The sequence below is a fragment of the Mastigoproctus giganteus genome, chromosome 2, assembly GCF_048544385.1.
Source record: "Mastigoproctus giganteus isolate SK-2022 chromosome 2, ASM4854438v1, whole genome shotgun sequence".
NCBI lineage: Eukaryota > Metazoa > Arthropoda > Arachnida > Uropygi > Thelyphonidae > Mastigoproctus > Mastigoproctus giganteus.
Genome location: NC_143576.1, coordinates 126,583,291 through 126,606,493, shown reverse-complemented (window position 1 = coordinate 126,606,493; position 23,203 = coordinate 126,583,291). Strand labels below are relative to the sequence as shown.

The 23,203-nt window shown below is 38.8% G+C and overlaps 1 protein-coding gene across 1 annotated transcript in view; it reads right to left on the bottom strand.

Moving 5' to 3' along the window:
- roq (RING finger and CCCH-type zinc finger domain-containing protein roquin) overlaps window positions 1–23,203 on the bottom strand; it is a 711,471-nt gene that overhangs the window by 594,744 nt on the left and 93,524 nt on the right. Inside the window, exon 5 of the mRNA XM_090390025.1 lies at window positions 14,732–14,907. Within this exon, the coding sequence (XP_090246151.1) occupies window positions 14,732–14,907 (176 nt within the window). The remainder of the gene's footprint in view (window positions 1–14,731; window positions 14,908–23,203) is intronic.

Genomic DNA, 23,203 nt, shown 5'->3' with positions numbered 1-23,203 from the left:
ATGGTCCAATGTCTGCTTTCTTTGATATGAACAGTTTTTTTAATTTCTTTTATTAAAAAAAAAAAAAAAAAAAAGGAACTACCAGCACCCAAAATCATCATCACACATCAAATTTTTTTTTGTGTGAAATAGTGCCAGTACACAGAGAAAGAGAGGGGGCATCATAATCATTTAAAAATGGATAAAATATAGTGGGAGTATGATATCCAGTTTTTGAGAAAATTGGATTATGTGGTCGGTGGTCGTTGGTCGTTTGAGAAAACGACCACATAATCATATTTGCAATATGAACTACAAAGTGCCAGTCATAAATTTCCATTATGTTTATCTTTCATTCTAAACCAATACATTTTAGGATGCCTTGAAAATAACTTGTTATACTGAATTTTTCATAAAAACTGTTTTGTTCAAAGGAAACTGGCAAATTAATAACAATAAGAACAAGTCAGTAGAAACCCAGAATTTTTTTCATTAAAGTGATATTTGTTGTAACAGGATATTACTGCATAAGGTATAAACTTCCCCATGTTATTAAATTATATTTTTCAGAAAATGCTACAAAGCAACCAAGGTTAAACAATATATATGTAACACTTTTTCCTATATTCTCCTATACATTTATGCATAGTTAATTACAAGAGGGAGAACATATATAAGGGATGCTCCCAAAATGCCTTTAAATTTTTTCATGCTTGTGTGATATTGCATATCAAATGTAATGGTATCAAGTGAAAATTTAAATGTTACTGCCAATATCTTGCATTCAACACTACACAGTAGGGCTGTAACAGTCCTCAAAAATGGAGAGCAACACTGATATGTGACTTGTGAATGCAAAGATCACTGTAGCCAGTGAGATTCACTACTTGAAATACATTAATGGGGAGACAACAGTCGCAGGCCAAGTTAACATATCAGCAATGCCAGAAAATGATGAGAGAATGGATAAACTTACTCATGACAGGTAACACATTAAGACCCATAAAATGTAGGTGAGAGCAGGAATCTGCTCAAATGCATTCAAAACAATTCTGGATAATTCTGCACACAGGAATGTGAAGGCTTGAGCCAATCTTTTGGAGGGGTATAAAACTATGGATGGTGATTTTCTTGGCAGCAATGTCAATGAATATGAGACCTTGGGGAACCACTATGAACTAGAGTCAAAGTGGCAGTCTATGGAGTGACAACACAAGCAATCACTGGTAAAGAAATTCACTGAGAAAAAAGTGTTCACTTTTTCACTTAGCCCACAAGTGTGGTGGGCTAACCTTGTGAATTTCCTGGAATTGGGGGGTGGTCAAGAAGAATACACAAATTGCAAGAGTGAGTTTGGAAAAGAAAAAATTTCTCCTCCAGCAGAACCATATGAGACCTCCCATATCAACATCCTGACAAAGGGGATCATTGTGGAAACCAGGTGGATTGTTTTGCCATTTCACTTGTACATTTCTCATCCTGCACCAAACTTTCAACTATTTCTCCTATGAAGGCTGCTGTTTTGCCATTTCACTTGTGCATTTCTCATCCTGCACCACACTTTCAACTGTTTCTCCTATGAAGGCTGCTCTTCATGGGGCACACTTATAGAAACTTTTAAAAAACAGGGTGGGGGGTTACAGGCTCAGGTTCACAAAGTAGCAATGAATACATGTAAAAATAAATTTAAGTACTTATTACTATGTGAAATATGTAACAGATTTTAAACTGTCACACCTGTAGGAGTATATAAAGAAAAATTTTGGAGGCACTGGATACAAAATAACACTTGAATTTCCCAATCAGTTCACTCTCACAACACTGGCAAAACTTTATATTAAATGGAGAAATCAGACATGTTACAAGGGGTTTCACAAAATCAGGACCACCACATATGGTGGCCAGGGGTTGTGCAGCGCACACAGGCAACTAATCGGAGGAGCATCATCTGGAGATCAACAGTTTATAAATTTTAAAAATTACAATAAATTAAAAGTAAAAATTTAAAAACAAGAAAATGTATTCTCTTTTTTGTTTGCTAAAAAGTACTATAAACAATACTAAAAATTTACCAGGCCATTAGATTATTATTATGAGCTGGTAAATTTGTTTATTGTCAAAATTTTGATGTTTTCATAATAAAATAAAAAATTAATTTATTATGAGCTGGTAAATTTCTTTATTGTCAAAATTTTGATGTTTTCACAATAAAATAAAAAATGTATAATTCAATTAATTCACTACTTCCATTATAACTTAATTAATTCACTACTGCATTACAATTTAATTAATTTACTATTGCATTATAATTTAATTAATTCACTGTTTCATTACAAAAATGCAATGGTGAATAATTAATAACCATGTGCCGCATGCACTGGCTGAACCTGCTGCTGTTTTGCATTTTGCTGTGTCTAGACATATGCGGTGTGGCTTTAATAGCCACACCTCATATATTTAACCATAATTATACATAATGCATAATTATCAGAGCATCCTTGGACTCGGGAGGTCCCCACAGACTGGGGATGTGAAAATGTATCCCCAATTCACAAAGGGGGATCAAGGGGGTGACACGAGTAATTATAGACCTGTTAGTTTAACTTCTGTTTTGGGGAAAAATAATGCAGACACTGGTTAAAGAAGCATTGAAGAATCATCTAGACAAGACTATAGTAATAATCAGACACAGCATGGGTTTGTTAAAGGGAAGTCTTTTTTGACCAATTTGATTGGATACTGTGATGTAGTCACAAAGGAACTGGATGAAAAAACTAATTTTGACATTATTATTATTATTATTATTACTAGCCATATAGTGCAAGGAAGCCTGAGGCTTATGCTGCACCAGCTAAAATAAAATAAATTTCAGAGTTACCCTGAGAGAGAGAGAGAGAGAGAGAGAGAGAGAGAGAGAGAGAGAGAGAGAGAGAGAGAGAGAGAGAGAAGTAGAAGGAAATCGCCAAGAAAGAGAAGAATGGAGATCATATACTTGGATTTTAGGAAAGCTTTTAAATACTGTTGCACATTGAAAACTACTATACAATTTGGAGCAGTATAGCATTAAGAGCAAGTTGCTACAATGGATAAAAGGGTGGTTGAGTGAGAGAAGAGAGAGAGAGAGAGAGAGAGAGAGAGAGAGAGAGTGGTAATCAATGGACACTGCTCTTCATGGACTAATGTTATTAGTGGAGTCCCCCAAGGTTCGGTGTTGGGCCCATTTTTGTTTTGTATATTTATCAATGATACTGATGAAGGTATATCAGGCTTTATGTTGAAGTTTGTAGATTATACAAAGGTTGGCAGGGTTGTTAATGATAGTAATGACAGTATGCTACTGCAACAGGATTAGAAAATTTGGGCAGTGGGCTGAGAAGTGGCAACTGAAGTTTAACAGTTGCATATGGGTAGCAGTAACCCCCCAAAGAGAAACTACACTCAGGCTTGGAGAATGAAAAAGACCTTGGGATAATTGTGCAGTCAGATATAAAATTATGTGAGCAGTGCAAACAGGCTGCAGGCTGCCAGAGCAGGTCATGGGGTTTTGTCAATGATATAAAGAAATTTTGCTGATGGGATTCTTCCTCTTGCTCAGTTTATGAACCTGAGGGAGCATAAATTCAAATTAAGGAAAGACAGTTGTAGAACAGTTGTGCAAAAATTTGCCTTTAGCCAGTGGGTAATCAATCGCTGGAAAAAACTTCCATCTGTTGATAGTTTAAATAAATTCAAGAAAGAACTGGACAAACTTCTAGAGTAAATAGATGTGTAAAATGGATTTTTTTTAATTTTTTTTTATTTGGCTGATGTTGTATAGGCTTGCTTTCTTCCGTGATATGCCTCTGCAAATGCTAATGTAGAAATTTTTAATTAAATTTATACTAGAATCATGTAGAAAACAAGAGCAGTGAAATGAAAGTAGTAGGAATGCTCTGGCTCAGGAGAGAATTTTTTTTTTTTGTGAATCATAGCTATATTTGTTGTGTTAATTCTGGCTTTTTTTACAAGATTATCCATAGTAGGAAATAATACGGTCAATGGAGATGACTTTATGTGTGTTTGTTGTAGAGAGTCCAAGGATCTTAGATACAAAGTCCTAATTAGTTCTAATGAGCTTGTATGAGGGTTTCAGGAAAAGGGTTGATGACCTCAAAGAAAGTAAAAAGCACTCAGCCACCCAGCACAATGCTGCAGACCGCACTGAGCCAACACAAGGCCATAACAAAATCCTCCATGGCAGCGTGCACTGGCAGAAGTGACAGATGTTGTTGGTGTCTCTGTTGTCAGGGAAACAGGAAATTACGCCTTGTAAAAAAAAAAAAAACGGGGGAATCAGGGCACGTCATCCTTGGGCAAAAGCTGATATGCTTTTGCCCACTGATATGATTTTGTCAGCTATCATGCTGATGATAGCTGACAAAAGTTAATATTATTGTAAATATTTAAAATTTAACAGAACAAAATGTTTTTCATGAATATTTTATTGTGAACAGTGTCACAGAAGGCAAATATTTGATATAATAGGCATCCTGGCATGCAAATTCCAAGTATCCAATAGAAATTGATCTACCACTTTACAGAGCCGCACAGTATGTAAATTATTCATGCCTTTAAAAACCTGGGTTGTGACCAAGTCACTTCATTCCTGTTTTTTGGCTTGCTCAGTGGGATAGCCTAATCTGCAGTATTCAGGATGTTAAGTCATAGTTGTTTAGATGATTCTTTGAGATGATGGGCAGGTGGAAGACTTGAAGCCAGGCAGAGGTGGCACATTGGCTTAATGTGTCAAGCACATTAATTTATCATAAAATCATTTTGCTCACTGTTAGAGTTTGATACTCTTCTGGCATTCCCTACCCTGAGGAATTCCTCATATGTGAATGTAGATGCAAAATGCATATTCAGTTGGTCAGCAACCTGAGCAGGATCATCAACAGATAACCATCGATATCAATTGGACCAATGTGATTCTATTCCTACCTTATACTTAATGAAAATAAAGAAGTCTTTGCTTGTTTTACTTTCCATTATTTTCCAGAGATTTCTTGTAATCTACCTTTGTTTGCCTAACCTCTCTTATTACTTGATTGCAGACTAGTTTATATCCACCACAGGATTCTGTATTACTTTGTAATTTATGTGCATCCCATGTATTTTTCTTCTCTGTCACAAGTGTCATTAGTTTATCTGATATCCATTTAGTTCTAAGCCATAAACAGTATTTTTCAGTTTGTATGAAAATCCTAGTAGCTTATATGATTACATCTCTGAATGAATTATTCCCATTTAGAATTTGCTGTTGGTTATATCATCAGTTTATCCCAAAGCATAAAATTTAAAAGCTGTGAGTCACCACTGAAGAGAATTTAAAAACTGTTGTCACTTTTAAGCAAAAGTCCTTCACTGTACCCTTGACAGTAGTTAAGCCTTTAAATAAATTCCACATCAGTACACTGTGATCATTGTCACTCAGTGGATCTTTTACCTGCAGATCCTTGGTGTATGGAGGATCGCTGCTGATAATCAGATCAAGAGTGTTGCTTCCTCTTGTTGCCTCTACAGCCTACTGCTGCTGAAAACTTTCATTCAATAAACTGACAAAAGTCTTGCTGGTGTGTGAGTGAACAACCAACCAGTTCCAGTAAATATCATAAAAGTTAAAATCCCCCTTATAATACATTATGATTTACTGGCCCATTCTATTTCACTACATAACTGTTATACTCATCATAATAATTAAGCCTATAATAGACTGCTATTCCCATTTTCATTTTCCAGTTTAGTCAGTTTTAATCAAGTCAAGACAATCATGAGCGCATCCTTGGACTCACAGGAGGTCCCCACAGACTGGAGATGTCCAAATGTATCCCCAATTCACAAAGGTGGATCAAGGGGTGACACGAGTTATTACAGACCTGTTAGTTTAACTTCTGTTTCAGGGAAAATAATGCAGTCACTGGTTAAAGACACATTGCAGGATCATCTAGATAAGACTGCAGTAATAATTCAGACACAGCATGGGTTTGTTAAGGGGGGTCTTGTCTGACCAATTTGATTGGATACTATGATGTCGTCACAAAGGAATTGGATGCAAAAAATAATTTTGATATCATATACTTGGATTTCAGGAAAGCTTTTTATACTGTCGCACATGGCAGACTGCTGTACGAATTGGAGCAGTATGGCATTAATGGCAAGTTGTGCTACAAAAAAAAAGAAAGGGTGGTTGAGTGGGAGATGACAGATTGTTTGTTTGTTTGGTTTTTATTGGCGCATTAGCATCTAAGGCTATAATGTGCCAAACTCAGATGATGTGTAAAAAATTTAAATTTTCACTGATCTAATTAATTAGGTCACCATGTCAGTATAAAAAATAACAAAGGTATAAAATGTAGAAAAAATAAATCACTAAAGAAATAACAATAACATGTAAATATTAAATACAAGTAAAAACCTTTATTGATTTAAAATAACTAAAAATAGCAGACACATTGTCATTGTCAGATAAAATCTGACTGAGTGTATACGGCTCAGCCAGATGATTAAAAGCGGTAAAACGGATATTGCTAAAATCTGGACAGTCAATTAAAATGTGTCTAATTGATAAAATTGTGCCACAAGACTCACACATAGGAGGGTCATCAGTCCTCAGCAAAAAAGAATGTTTCAAATGACTATGTCCTATGCGGGTCCGGGCAAGAACAACTTCCTCCTTACGATTCCTGTGCAGACTAGACTGCCACGGTTCAATTACAGGCTTTATTTGATATAATTTATTCACAGTCTGTCTATTCCATGAATCCTGCCATTGGGAATGTATTTTCTCGTGTATTATTTGCCTGTAGTCTGTATAGGGGGGACTGACAGGCAGCAATTATTATTGAGAATTGCTGATTTGGCTGCGGTGTCAGCCAAATCGTTTCCCATAATCCCAATGTGGCTGGGAATCCAGCAGAAGAGGATATCATATTCACGTTCATGGAGAAAGTGAATCTTCTGCTGAATGCTAGACAGAACTGGATGAGAATTATATCTTACAGTTATTAAAGCCTGTAACACGCTGAGAGAGTCGGAATATAAAATGAACCGTTGGTATTGGCATTTACTGATGTGATCCAAAGCTAACTCAATAGCATGCAGCTCTGCAGTAAATATGCTGCATTCAGAGGGAATCTGCTCCGATGTAGTGCTGTCTGTAAAGACAGCAGCAGATCTCATATATGACTCCGACTTCGAACCGTCTGGGTAAACTGGCACGAAGTCAGAATGTTCAGCTCAGTGTGCTGAATAAAGCTGCAGGTAGACTGATGATGGAGTGTCCGACTTTACCCAATTTATAAGGGATAAGTCACAGGCCGGGAAATGAGCATGCCAGGGTGGAAAGGGTTGCTTTGGTGTTTGGGCAACCTTGTCTACCTTGATGTTAAGTTCATTGAGTAGCTCTTGGAGACGAATACCAAAAGGACGATTGGCAGTCTTACGGGTATTGTACAAATTTTCCCATCATGGCTCAAAAACGAACGGCCACGTTGGATGGTCTGGCAGGGATTTCAGTTTTAAAGTGTACTTTAAAGACAACTGCTTACGTCGAAGCGATAACGGTGGTTCGTTTGCTTCGACGTATAAACTCTGGACAGGAGATGTTCGAAATGCTCCAGTAGCGATACGTAGAGCCTGATGATGGACAGGGTCCAGCCATCGAAGGGCACTGTCTCTGGCTGAAGAATATACTTGGGACCCCATAATCTAATTTGGATCGCACAAGTGCATAGTAAAGCCGTAGAAGGGTGCATCGGTCTGCACCCCAAGATAAAGAGGAAAGCGAGCGGAGCATATTAAGGCCTCTTGTGCACTTTGTGCGGAGTTGACGAATATGATCCAAAAAAGGTCAGTTTTTTATCGAATATGAGTCCCAAGAATTTTGTGTTCGCTGCTACTGGAATAGCATTTTGTCCGAGCCTTAATTCAGGTTCAGGATGAAGATTACGCTTGCGACAAAAGTGTACGCAAACGGGCTTCTCCGGCGAGAACCTGATTTTTTTTTTTTTTTTTTTTTTTTTTGATTTGGTAGTTGTTGGCGCATCGGCTTCTGTGGCCATATTGCACCTCCCAAGGTTTTTGCAGTACTTTGATCCAAGCCCGAGGCGGGAATCGAACCCGCGACCTTTGGGTTGCCGGGCAGGTACTTTACTCACTGTGAGAACCTGAAGCCATTACCAAGTGCCCAGGAATTCAGACTATCAATGGCTTTCTGCAGTTGTCTTTCAATAATCCTCATGTTGCACAACTGACAAAAAATGCTAAAGTCATCAACATAGAGGGCACTGTTTACAGTTGGAGGAAGTTATTCTGTGATGGAATTTATTTTGATGGCAAAAAGCGTGACACTTAATACTGATCCTTGTGGTACTCCCTCCTGTTGGCTAAAGGGGCAAGAGAGTGAGGATCCCACACGAACTTGGAATGATCGATTGGCTAAAAAGTTTTGAATAAAAAAGGGGAGATGCCCTCTAAGGCCTAGGCTATGTAAATCTTCTCCAAGTTGTGTCATACGCTTTTTCCATGTCAAAGAACACCGACACCAAGTGTTCGCGTTTTAGGAAAGCATGCTGGATGGATGCTTCCAATCTAATAAGATGGTCCAAAGTGGACTGGTTCCTTCGGAAGCCGCACTGGATGTTGGAGAGAAGGCCATTTGATTCGAGATACCATATTAAACGAGAATTAACCATTCTCTCCAGGATTTTGCACAGACAGCTAGTCAGAGCAATAGGTGGTGACTTTTGGATCCTTTCCTGGCTTAGGAAAGGCAATAACGATTGCCTTTCGCCAGGAGTCCAGAAACTGCCCTTCAGTAAAGATTCTGTTATACAGAAGGAGCAGACAATCCATAGATTTTGGTGAAAGATGTTTAATCATTTCATAATGGATGCCATCTGGTCCAACGGCACTTGCTTTGGAAAGAGCGAGGGCTCTTTTCAGTCCTGAATAGTGAAATCCCCGTTGTAGGGATATATGCTCTTAGATTTAAAGTTAAGTGCCTGTTTTTCGATTTTATATTTCAGGACCAGGAACTCTGGGGAATACAAAGATGTTGCAGAGATGTTAGAGAATGTTTCCCCAAGAGAATTGGCTATTGCAGTTGGATCTGCAATAGCACATCCATTATAATCTAGGATTGAAGAAGGGTGGGATGTATATTTTCCCCTCATTTTCCGGATTTTATCCCAGACTACCTTAGAGTTGGTAGACTGGTTAATAGCTGATGTAAAACGGATCCACGATTCCTTTTGACTCTGACGGCGGATATATTGTGCTTTGGCTCGTGCACGTTTAAAGGCTATAAGGTTGGTCGTGGTAGGATATCGGCGGAATATCCCCCACGCTTTGTTTTGAGCCTTTTTTGCTGCTGTGCATTGTGAATTCCACCAAGATTTGAGAAATGGTGGAAACCGGGCAGATGTTTTTGGAACAGCATTCGCAGCTGCTGGGACAATATTTTCTGTGATGTACTTAACTGCACCATTGATAGGCTCTTGACTGACTGTGCTAAGATCAAAATTTGCCTGATGTTGGAAGGCAGTCCAGTCAGCCTGATCAATCTTCCACCGTGGTAACCTGAAGGGAAGACATGGTCTCCCACTGTGTAACGAGGTTATCACAGGGAAGTGATCACTTCCGTATGGATTCTCCTCCACTTCCCAAGTGAGTGAAGGGAGTAGAGAAGGGGAGCAGATAGAGAGATCAATGGCAGAAAAAGTACGGGTAGGCATGTGGAAGAAGGTATTTGTTCCAGTATTTAGAAGGGAAAGGTCATTGTCATTTAGCATATGCTCTATGACTCTTCCCCTTCCATTGATATTAGCACTACCCCACAGGGTGTTATGTCCATTAAAATCCCCGAGAAGTAAGAAAGGGGGAGGCAACTGCGTTAGATCATCAAGGTCTTCCTGAGAGATGTCAGTCCCAGGTGGCAAATAGATAGAGCAGACGGTTAATAAAAATCCCACCGTAAGGCAAATTGCAACAGCTTCTATGCTAGTTGTAATTAGCAAGGGCTGCACTGGGGTCTGGTTACCCACAAGGATAGCCACTCCCCCATGTACAGAGCCATCCGCAATTCTATCCTTTCGAAAAAATGTGATGTTGTGCATGGTGGGATCATCATTTGCCTTTAGATATGTCTCCTGCAAGCAAAAGCAAACTGGCTCGTGCTTTTGCAGGAGGGCCTTGATGTCATCAGTATTTCGCCGGAATCCACAACAATTCCATTGTAGGAATTTAGCCATTATTTTGGCTTGGTGGGTCCATCAGGCGGCTTCCGAGGTGCTGAGGGCTTACTTTTATCAGTCTTGGATTTATCTTTTTTGGGGAAGAATGGACGCTGTCCCGTGTCCATTTCTTCCTCCGCAAAGAGTTCCAAGACTGAATCTTCGGGTACCTCCTTCTGCTCGACATCCATCTTTTCTTGGGTACTAGGGGGGGACTTCTCCTTTCTTATTCTTTTCTTTCATAATTACCTTTGTTACTTGTGGAGCATTAGGAGGTACCGATATAGGAATGGCAGCTGATTGGTCCTTCTGTGCAGGTTTTTGAGAACTTAAGAGATAACGTGCGATGGGAGTGAAAGACTCCTTTGGAGGAATGGTCATGTCCATCTGAGTTCCGACGGAACATCTCCCTGCTACCTTCTGGGCGTAGGTAGGTCTGTTGATATTCAGGGGTTTTCACCGATTTCCTTGCCTCCTGGTATGATATGTTTAGCTCTGCCTTCAGCCGTTGAATGTCTTTTCCTTCTTTCCACCTCTGGCATGCTCGTGAGTAGGCCGTGTGTTCTCCCTCACAGTTAATACAGGTGGGTTTTGCGGCTGAACATGCTGTTGTTTCATGGTCCTTTGCACTGCATCGAGTGCATGCAAGGACTCCACGGCAGGCCATTTGAGAATGTCCATACTTCTGGCATTTAAAACACCGTAAAGGGTTCAAAACGTATGGACGCACTGAACAGTTGATGTATCCAGCTTTAATCTCGTCAGGAGGTTTAGGAGAGTTAAAAGTCAGGATAACGCTCCTGGTTTTAACAATTTTTCCATCCCTTCGCGCAGTGATTCTCTTGACGGCAATGACTCCCTGTGGTTTTAATTCGGAGCAGATTTCCTCCTCGGTTACGTCGAGAAGGTACCACTCCGAAATGACACCTCTCGATGAATTGAGTGTTCTGTGTGGTGTCACTGTTATAGGGATTCCTCCGATTGATGTTGTTCGGAGTAGATGTTCAGATTGCCTGTCATTTTTAGTTTCAATTAAAAGGTCTCCAGAACGGAGCCTCTTAACTGATTTGGGTGACCCTGCTAACCCATCTAACCCTTTCTGTATGAAGAAGGGCGACATTTTGTCATTCGGTAAATACACCATTGACAAGGAGATGACAGAGAGTGGTAATCACTGGACACTGCTCTTCATGGACTAATGTTATTAGCGGAGTCCCCCAGGGTTTGGTGTTGGGTCCAAGTTTTCAGATGGTACAAAAAGTTGACAGGGGTGTTAACGATAGCAATGACAGTATGCTACTGCAACAGAATCTAGAAAAGCTGGTCAGATGGAAAAGCTGGTGACATTGACAATCTAGTTATGAAGCATAACTCCACAATATGAGATATGGCTGACGGTGGTGTGCGTTGTTTAATCTAAAAGATATTTCTTGGCTAAATGCTGGAGTTATACTTCATAACTGGGTTGTCATTACTGCAACAACAGGGTACCTTCTCACCCACCAATGAGAAGCCAATAAGCCCCAAAAAAGGCACCTCCATAGCCAGGTGGGAAGCAGCAGCAGTGCACAGCACATGCTTCTTGATTAGACCGGGGTTCGAGCCCATCACCACCAAATTCGGAGGATGCGGAAAAGTCAGGGAATGACCACCGCATATCCCGGAGCAATATGGCCTTAGTTGCTAATGCCCCTAAAAACCAAACAAACAAACAAGCCCCAAAAACTGTGCTGTCTACGTGTTGGTATCTGCTGAGAATAAGTAACATTAGCCTTCTCCATAGGTGAACCGTTACTTATTTGAGATAGGGCAATACCATGGCAACTCGTAAAGGTATTCGCAATATGAGATATAATTAAAACGGTGTATTAAAACTACCTTGGTAGAAGAAATGATGTGTGCATTACCCATGCATAAGTAAACTCATTCATTTTTGATGGTGTTCAGCAGCAGCTGAGGTAACTAACAAATGAGTAGGAATGTTTAAACAGCCAACTGAAGAAACATAGCAAAAACTCATGGAAACCTATGACAGATATAAGTTGGTCTGTAACCAAGTCACAAAGGAGATTAGGCAGGCAAAGGCAGACTACGAAAAATCCTTGGCAAAGGATGCAAAGAAAAACAGAAAAGAGTTCTTTACATACTTGAACTTGAGAAGGAAAGAGATGAATCAGATTGGTCCACTGGATATTGATGGTTCAACAGTTGAGGATCCTGCTCAGGTGGCTAATAATCTAAACGAGTGTTTTGCATCTACATTCACGCATGAGGAGTTATTCAGGAAGGAGAATGATGTAGGTAAAGTAAACATTGGCAATGAGCTGGATGATTTTGTAATAACTGAGAGGAAAGTGGAGGAGAGATTGTTGAGGATAAACATAAAAAAAGGCACCTGGGGTGGATGGGATCTATCCAGTTATATTAAAGGAGGCAGCAAAGGAAGTATGCAAACCCCTAGCCATAATTATGAGAGCTTCTTTGGACTCAGGGGAGGTACCCATAGACTGGAGATGTGCAAATGTAACCCCAATTCACAAAGGAGGATCAAAGGCTGACACAAGTAATTATAGACCTGTTAGTTTAACTTCTGTTCCAGGTAAATTAATGGAGGCACTGGTTAAAGAAGCACTGCAGGATCATCTAGACAAGAATTCCGTTATAGCTCAGACGCAGCATGGTTTTGTTAAGGGCAGGTCTTGCCTGACCAATTTGATTGGATACTATGATGTAGTCACAAAAGAACTGGATGCAGGGAATAACTTTGATATTATATATTTGGATCTTAGAAAGGCTTTTGATACTGTTGCACATGGAAGACTGCTGCACAAATTGGAGCAGTGTGGCATTGGAGGCAAATTGCTGCTATGGATAAGGGGATGGTTGAGTGGCAGAAGACAGAGAGTGGTAATCAATGGACACTGCTCAACGTGGACTAATGTTATTAGTGGAGTTCCTCAAGGTTCAGTGTTGGGTCCATTGTTGTTTTCGGTGTTTATGAATGATATTGATGATGGGATATCAAGTTTAATGTCCAAGTTTGCAGATGATACAAAGGTTGGCAGGGTCGTTAAGGACACTACTGACGCTATGCTGCTGCAACAGGATCTGGAAAGGTTGAACAGATGGGCTGAGAGGTGGCAAATGAAGTTTAACATTGACAAATGTAAAGTACTACATATGGGAAACAGTAACCCCAGAGCAACGTATCAACTCTGCGGTACTACACTGACAGTGGTGGAGAATGAAAAGGACCTGGGGGTAATTGTGCAGGCAGATATGAAGTTCTCTGAGCAGTGCAGACGAGCTGCAAGAGTAGCTCATGGTGTCTTGTCAATGATATACAGGAATTTTTCTAGCAGGGATAAGGAGGTGATTATTCCCTTGTATAAGGCAATGGTTAGGCCACATCTTGAGTACTGTATACAGGTCTGGAGGCCTCATTTCAAGAAGGATGTAGAGCTGCTGGAACGGGTACAGAGAAGGGCAACAAGATTAGTAAATGGAACAAAGGGTTGCTCTTACGAAGAAAGGCTTAAGTTTTGCAAATTGCAGAGTCTGGAGACTAGGCACCGGCGAGGTGATCTGATAGAGGTGTATAAGGCTTTGAATGGTTTGAGCATGCTCAATGCCAATGGGATTCTTCATCTTGCTCAGAATAATCACCTCAGAGGGCATAAATTCAAATTGAGGAAGGACGGATGTCGGATAGATGTGCGGAAATTTGCCTTTGGCCAGCGGGTGGTTGGTTGGTGGAACCGACTTCCATAACTTGTTGTTGAAGTTGATAGCCTAAACAAATTTAAAGCTCAACTGGACAGGTATTTCGAACGAACGGAGGGGTGAAATGGGAGTGGGTTTTTTTTTTTTTTTTTGGCTGATGCTGAATAAGCTTGCTTTCTTGCATCATATGCCTCTACTAATGCTAAATGCTAATGCTAATGTTAACTCTATGGCAAATCAAAGAGTTCATTTTGGTAATGTATAGTTCGCAAGTGGACTGCATAAAATTTAAAAATTAACACTATTTCATAATAGCAAATAAGAGTATGCGAGTATGCAAACAAGTGATTGAGTGACATGTGCAAGTAACAGATGATAAACTGACTGATGCGTGAGAATAAGAAACAATAGACTTATTGGTACATGGGCAAAACAGGCTATAATGTCAGAGGTTTAAATAATTGAATAAAAAAATGATTCCAATCAATCATCACCTAATGGAAGCCAGTATGGTTTCAGTAGTTTACAGATATTTCATAATCACTTTCTCTACAGTCACCAAAATTATTATCACAGGTAATATTAATGACAGTGATAGAGCTAACATAAAATAAAAAAACATTAAAATTTTATTTAAAACATCTGCACTTTAAAAATTATACTATACAAATCAATATTTCATTTTAAATTATCTACTACCATACTGTCTTTATTTTTGGTTATAATTTACAATTGATAGTAACTGAGGAAAACATTACCTTAAAACAGGAGGCTCTATATAAAAGCTGTACAACATGGCCAATACTGGTTTTTGAAGCTTGGGGGAAATGTGGAGCTAACCTCTGAACAACAAACATCACTAAAACTTTTCGGGATAAAGCAGAACCATCTTCAAGTGCCAACAGCACTAACTTTAGTACTTCTTCTTGCATAGCTAAAGTGAGATTTTAAATATTATGAACATCTTTTTATAATTATTATACTGTTTATAATAGGTTGCTTGTGTTTTCATTACTGTGTGTCTTGTAATTTTTCTTATAACATGAACCACTGCTGTTTTAACAAATGTATACACAATGTACTGCCTGCTGTTATAGCAGCTTTTGAAATAACTACTGGAAAAAAATATAAAACTGTTGTTTATAGAATTTATTCAATTTAAAAATTGAATTCAAAACAAAATTTTGTGTATTATTCAAAATAGCTGGGAACTGACTAAAGTACCTCATCTATTGCAACCCACAGCATTCGATGAAATAAAAAATACATGAAATATTAGATGTTGCTACTCTGCCCAGTGATCAGTATTAGGACCTCATCTGAGGCATACCACAAGCTCTAACAATGGTCTAATGAGTTCAGGCATGGCTCCAAAAGATTATTCCAAAAATTTCATGAAAGTGGATTTTAGTATTCCCTTTTTCCTTTAGAGAAAATAATGTCATAATCCTTCAATTTCTTATTGCCAAAATAATTAATATTTTTAGTTCTTACTGTTTTAAGTACATCAATTTAGCGCCACTCCTGATTTAGTACTAACGTCAGTGGCGAACAAATGGTAACGCTAAATCGAGGTTCGATTTAGCATCACCATTTGTTCACCACTGACATTGGTACTATTTAAAGATTACTCAGATAAGGTTAATAATAATAACGAGAAATAAAATTTTGTTCATTAAAATAATTGGCTAGTATACTGAAAAAACATGAGTTATGAATTACAGGATTTTACAGTGTAAATAGAAATATTTAAAATCAATTTTTTTCAAAATACTTATCCAGTTTTGTCTGAATTCTCTTTTTCATCAATTTCACTTAGAGAAATGTCCAGAGCTACAGGACATTTCTCTAAGTGAAATTGATCCTTCTTAAAATGAGGTCTCATTTAAGAAGGATGCACAATGGCTTAAGCATGTACAGAGAAGGGCAACAAGACTGGTGAGGGGAACGAAGGGGTCCTCTTACCAAGAAAAGCTTAAGTTCTGCAAATTGTAGCAGCTGGAGACTAGGCCCCCTGTGTTGTGATCTGATTGACGTTATAAGGCGGTTGAGCACGCTAAATTCTGATGGGATTCTTCCACTTGCTCAGATTACAAACCTGAGGGGGCATAAATTCAAATTGAGGAAAGACAGTTGTAGAATAGATGTGCAGAAATTTGCCTTTAGCCAACAGGTGGTTAATTGCTGGAACAAACTTCCATCAGTCATTGTGGAAGTTGATAGCTTAAATAAATTCTCAAGGAGAAACTGGACAAACGTTTAGAAGAAATGGATGTGTGAAATTGGCTTTTTTTTTTTTTTTTTTTGGCTGACTGATGCTACATATGCTTGCTTTTTTGCATCACATGCCTCCATTATAATTACTACATCCTCTATCTCTTCATCGATGTCAATTATGAAAATCGGAAAGAACAGTGGTCTAAAAACTGATCCTTGGGGGACCCTATTTTTGATATCACACCAATCTGAAGAATATCCATTAATCATAACCCTCTGATTTCTGCCCTGCAGTCACCCTATAATTCACATGTAATTCCAACACATTCCAACTTATACAGTAACCAATCATAAGGGACTGAGCCAAATGCCTCATATAATCAAATTAACTATGTTGAAATTGTTCCCTGCATCCAGTTCATGAGCATCTATTTCAAAATATCTTACCAGGTTAGTTACATGGTTTTCCCTTAACAAAACCATGTTGTGTGTCCTCCTTCAGCAAGACATCTGAACATCCCTAGATTGCACTCAATCATTGCCTCCAAGATTTTCCTGACCACCAAAGTCAGTAATCAGTCTGTAGTTACGGAGTTCTCTCCAATCCAAAGGAATTGCTCCGGATTTGAATGATACCCTCATAATTAACCTCGTTGGCTCAATACACTCTCTTGCCACACTCTGGGTAAAAACAGTCATCTGCTTTTACCCAGTAATTTTCAAAATTACTAATTTCATATATTTCAACGTCACTCACACAGGCTCCCCTCAGCATGAAGGGTCTTTTCTCAGTAAAGACCAATGCAAAGTGCCTTTTCAATTCATCTGCTGGGTTATCTAAGACTTTCCCACACCGAGTACACAAAAGTCTGATCTCATTTGTTTTCTTCTTTGTATTTTTCTCCATTCTTTGCACTTTCACTCACTCACTCACTCACTCACTCACTCACACACACACACACACACACACACACACACACACACACACACACACACACACACACACACACACACACACACACACACACACACACACACACAGTGCTTTCTCATACTTAGGCTTGGCCTCGCTAACCTTATCTGTTGTACAATTACAGATCAATTCATGGCTGTCATAGGCTTCAGAACTTTTTCTCACTCTGTAACTTTCCCATGCTACCTTTTTCTGCTTCATTAATCTGGCCAATTGACTCATCAAGGCTCAGCTGGACAGGTATTTCGAACGAACAGAGGGGTGAAGTGAAGGTGGTTTTTTTTTTTTGGCTGATGCTGAATAAGCTTGCTTTCTTGCATCATATGCCTCTACTAATGCTAATGACGGCATCCTTCTCATGCTAAATTTTCTTAATGATATAAATGCATTCGTGACTTCTGTAATTACTGCTTTGAAGGAATTCCATAATTCTAATGTATTCATCCTCCCAATTAATAGATGGCATGCAGTGCCTTAAATTGTCATGGTCCCCTTTTCTGAAATTAAAATCTGTCTCCTAATCTTTAACCACTGCAACAACATCTTTCTTCATCTTCCAACTAACAACTCCATGATCCCTAACTGCCAATGGTTCCTGTACTTTAAGCCCTGTGACATTATCTGATTCATGAGTAATAATGAGGTCTAGAATATTCTTAACCCTAATATTTTTTTAACAAACTGATACAAATAATGATCATCTAGTTAATTTAGAATTTAATTTCCACTTATTCCATCAATAAAGAGAAGATTAAAATCAACAATAATAAGACATTCACAATTGCTTGCCCATTCCATCTGCACATAGAGAATCTTGTCATACTCTTCTCAATCCTCTAGTGCAGGGATTCCCAAACGTTTTAGACATATGAAGTCCCACATCAGAAAGAAAAAACATTCCGAAGCCTTAATAAAAAAAATACACTAAAAACAGAAACAGACAGTCACTAGCACCAGATCAAATTCACTTCAAGCTTTTAGAATAAAAATTTATTAAAAATATCAGTATTTAAAGAAAAATTTTACTTCTACTTACTTGTTCAAAAATTCCTGTTTGAAAAATTTATATCAGTAAAAGTACAGTGTACTTATTTATTAGCAGCTCGGATGGGTTTGCTTTTGTTCACAAAGTAGCTCAATATTTGGAGTTGTGGTTGTTACTTGCAAATGCAATTCACCTTTAATATTTAGCTTGTTTCTAAATTTGGTCTTTGTAGTTGTATACAGTGAAAATGTTTGCTCACAAAGTTATCTCATTGGAAAATGCATCAAAATTTTCAAAGCTCTGTTACTTATTTCAGGGTATTCCACGGCCATTTGAATCCAAAATTGTGTAATTTCTTCCTGCTGAAATTGTTTTCAGGGTCTAATCAGTTTAAATTTTTATAAGCTGTTCTCTCTCTTTCAAAGGCAAATCACTGGCATTTACAGAGTCAACAAGGGGATTTTGGAACCACAGTAATTTTTTTAAATGAGGAGGAAAGTACTCCTCAATCATCATCATCATCAGTCATTTTATTTTCAATCCACTGCAGGATGAAGGCCTCTCCAGCAACTTTCCAGTTCCTTCTGTTTTGTGCAATGGCCATCCATTTACTACCCACAATCTCATGTATTTCATCTCTCCATCTCCATCATTGTCTTCCAGGTTTCCTTCCAGCTCCTCTTGGGTACCATTCTGTTATTCTCTTCGTCCATCTGTCATCATGTTGTCGAGCTATGTGTCCTGCCAAAAGACCATTTTAGTTCTTTAGTTTTGATAAGAATTTCCTTTACTTGAGTTTTCTGCCTAATCCATGTGTTTCTCTTCTTATCTAACAGTCTGATTTCCAAAATAATTCGTTCCATTCTTCACTGTATAGTTTTTAGTTTCTTTTCCATTCTTTTGGAGAGTGCCCAAGTTTCAATTCCATATGTCATGGTGAAAAGTATACATTATTTTACGTTTCAGACATATTGAGATATTGCTCCTTAGTATGTAACTATATTTCCTGAATACTATCCATCCAAAATTTATTCTTCTCTTGACTTCCAGCCATTTATCATTATTACAGCTAATGACTTGTCCCAGATAAGTATATGACTCCACCTTTTCAATTACTGCTCCTTCAATTATTATATCCCTTTCTGTGGTATACTGTTCATCATTACTTTTGTTTTAGCCATATTCATCTTTAGTCCAAAATCCTTACTAACTTTGCATAACTGATTAAAATTTTCATTTAATTCTTTGGAATCGTGGCTTATGACCACAATGTCATCTGCAAATCGTAAATGGTTTAAGTACTCGCCATTCACATTGACTCCTTTCTGCAAAAAGTCTAATCTTCTGAAAGCTTCCTCAGGAACAGCAGTAAACAAGTTCGGAGATATTGTGTCTCCTTGTCAAACTGATTTCTCAATTTTAAATTTGCTACTGTCTTTGTCTAGTCTAATAAAGGAGGTAGCTTTCTCATATATTTTCTTCAAAATCATAATATATGGGATATCTATGCCTTTAGCATTAGTAGAGGCATTTGATGCAAGAAAGCAAGCTTATTCAGCATCAGCCAAAACAAAAAAAAAAACCACTTCCACTTCACCCCTCTGTTCGTTCGAAATACCTGTCCAGCTGAGCCTTAAACTTATTTAGGCTATGAACTTCCACGACAAGAGATGGAAGTCTGTTCCACCAACCAACCACCTGTTGGCTAAAGGCGAATTTCCGCACGTCTATCCTACATCTGTCTTTCCTCAATTTGAATTTATGCCCTCTCAGATGATTATTCTAAGCAAGAGTAAGAATCCCATCAGCACTGAGCATGCTCAAACCATTCAAGACTTTATACACCTCTATCAGATCACCTCGCTAGTGCCTAGTCTCCAGACACTGTAATTTGCAAAACTTAAGCCTTTCTTCGTAAGAGGGCCCCTTTGTTCCATTCACTAATCTTGTTGCCCTTCTCTCTACTCGTTCCAGCAGCTCTACATCCTTCTTGAAATCAGGCCTCCAGACCTGTATACAGTACTCTAGGTGTGGCCTGACCATTGCCTTATACAAGGCAATAATCACCTCCTTATCCCTGCTAGAAAAATTCCTATATATCTTTGACAATACACCATGAGCTATTCTTGCAGCCCATCTGCACTGCTCAGAGAACTTCATATCTGCCTGCACAAACACCACCAGGTCGCTTTCACTCTCTAACACTGTCCATGTAGTACCACAGAGTTCATACGTTGCTCTGGGGTTGCTGTTTCCCATATATAGTACTTTACATTTGTCAACGTTAAACTTCATTTGCCACCTCTCAGCCCATCTGCTCAACCTTTCCAGATCCTGTTGCAGCAGGATAGAGTCAGTAGTGTCCTTGACAACCGTGCCAACCTTCATATCGTCTGCCAACTCGGACATTAAGCTTGATATACCATCATCAATATCATTTATAAATACAGAAAACAATAATGGACCAAACACTGAACCCTGAGGGACTCCACTAATAAGCAGTACTTCTTCCCCTCAACCACCCCTTTATCCATAGCAGCAATTTGCGTCCAATACCACACTGCTCCAATTTGTGCAGCAGTCTTCCATGTGCAACAGTATCAAAAGCCTTTCTAAGATCCAAGTATATAATATCAAAGTTATTCCCTGCATCCAGTTCTTTTGTGACTACATCATAGTATCCAATCAAATTGGCCAGGCAAGACTTCCCCTTAACAAAACCATGCTGTGTCCGAGCTATAACTGAAGTCTTGTCTAAATGATCCTGCAGTGCTTCTTTAACCAGTGCCTCCATTAATTTTCCGGGAACAGAAGTTAAACTCATAGGTCTATAATTACTTGTGTCAGCCTTTGATCCTCCTTTGTGAATTGGAGTCACATTTGCACTTCTCCAGTCTGTGCGTATCTCCCCTGAGTCCAAGGAAGCTCTCATAATTATGGCTAAGGGTTTGCTTACTTCCTTTGCTGCCTCCTTTAATATAACTGGATAGATCCCATCCACCCCAGGTGCCTTTCTTGTGTTTATCTTCAACAATTTCTCCTCCACTTTACTCTCAGTTATTACAAGATTCTCTAGTTTATTGCCAGAGTTGAATACACCTCTGGCATTCCCCTCGCTGAATAACTCCTCATGTGTGAATGTTGATGCAAAATATTCATTTATTTTGTTAGCGACCTGAGCAAGATCCTCAACAGTTGACCCATCGATATCAAGTGGACCAATCTGATTCATCTCCTTCCTTCTAGAGTTTACATAAATAAAGAACTCTTTGCTGTTTTTCTTTGCATCCCTTGCCAAAGATTTCTCTTAATCTGCCTTCGCCTGCCTAACCTCCTTTGTAACATGATTATACATCAACTTGTATCTATCATAGGCTTCTGTGTCATGTGTTAATTTGTATATATCCCATGCATTTTTCTTCTCTGCCATATGTCTCATTAGTTCATCTGACATCCACTTAGGCCTAAACCCTGAACAATATTTCTCAGTTGGCATGTAAAGCCTAGTAGCTTCCAAGATAAGTTCTTTGAATGCTTCCCATTTTGGATTTGCTGTTGGTAACATCATCAGTTGGTCCCACTGTATAGAATTTAAATACTGTCTCAGTCCATCGTAGTCGCCTTTGCAAAAGCAATAACCCTTCCCTTTACCCCTAATGGTAGTTACCTCTTTGAGTAAATCCCACTTCAGCACACTATGATCACGTCCACCTAGTGGTTCCTTTATCTGCAGATTCTTAACACATGAAGAATCACTACTGATAATTAAATCAGGAGTATTACTCCCTCTAGTTGCCTCCCGAACATGCTGATGTAGAAAACAATCATCCAATAAATCCACAAAAGCCTTGCTAGTGTGTGAGTGACAATATCTGCCTTTGATGTTTTGAGCAATACCTCAAACTCATCAAATTTATTTATTAAACTCCTAGCATTGGTGTACATGCAAGTATACATGCATCTGTTTCTATTCTTAGCTACCCTAACACAACCTGTGCGTTTACTTGTACCGCAATGACTCCCAGTAGTCTTTGAAATATCCTGCATCTTGTTTTTCAGGCTTCTGTTCATTCCAATAGAAGCAGTGCAAGAATCTCTTTCACCTCTGCCAGTGGCTACTGTTAATCTATTAGTCTGTCTCCCCCCCAAGCTAGCAGTTTTCCGACCCACCTAACACTGCCTCGATAGCATCAGCAAATATTCTTGCACCCTTTCTATTTAAGTGTATCCCATCCCCGTAGAAGCAATCTCTCCTGTTAACAAGTACAGTCCAGGCTGAAAAAAATTCTACCCCTTGAGCCTTGCACAATCTTTCCAGGGCCGATTTTATCGACAAGGCTCTCATCATATACTCCCTCCTATCGTGTCTGGGCAGAATTGCAGACACTTTCAAATTCAACCCTAATTAATGGCTTTTTTTCAACATCGGTCTTATCTTTCTAGTGCCCGAAACATTGCCTTATGCTGTGTGGAGTCAAATACCTTTTCATAATCCACAAATGCCAGGCATAATGGTGTTTTATATTCATTTGCTTTCAACATTAGCTGTGATATTACATGAAGGTGACCACAGTTGAGAATCCTGTCCTAAAGCCAACTTGCTCTTTCAGTTGATTCTCATCAAGTATTCTTTCTAATCTGTTAGTAATGACCCTTGTGAACAACTTGTTGATGTGGGATAACAAGCTAATTGGTCTATAATTTCCAATTTCTGATTTATCTCCTTTCTTATGCAGCAAAACTATGATTGCATTAGTACACTCCTTAGGCATTACACCTCTTCTATTGCATTTTGTGAAGAGTCTTGCCAGTTTTTGTGCCATGTCTCTTCCTCCCAATTTTAACAACTCTACAGTAGCTTCATCTTCCCCTGGGGATTTCTGATTCTTCATTTTCTTCAATGCATGTTCTACCTCATGAAGGATATTGGGTAAGTCGTATGTATTACTAATTTGCGATCCATCTTCCCCACTGCTGGCATCATTCCCTCGCTCCTTGTATAATTCTCTATAGTAGTCTTCTACTATTTGAATTATGCCTTCTCTGCTATTTATA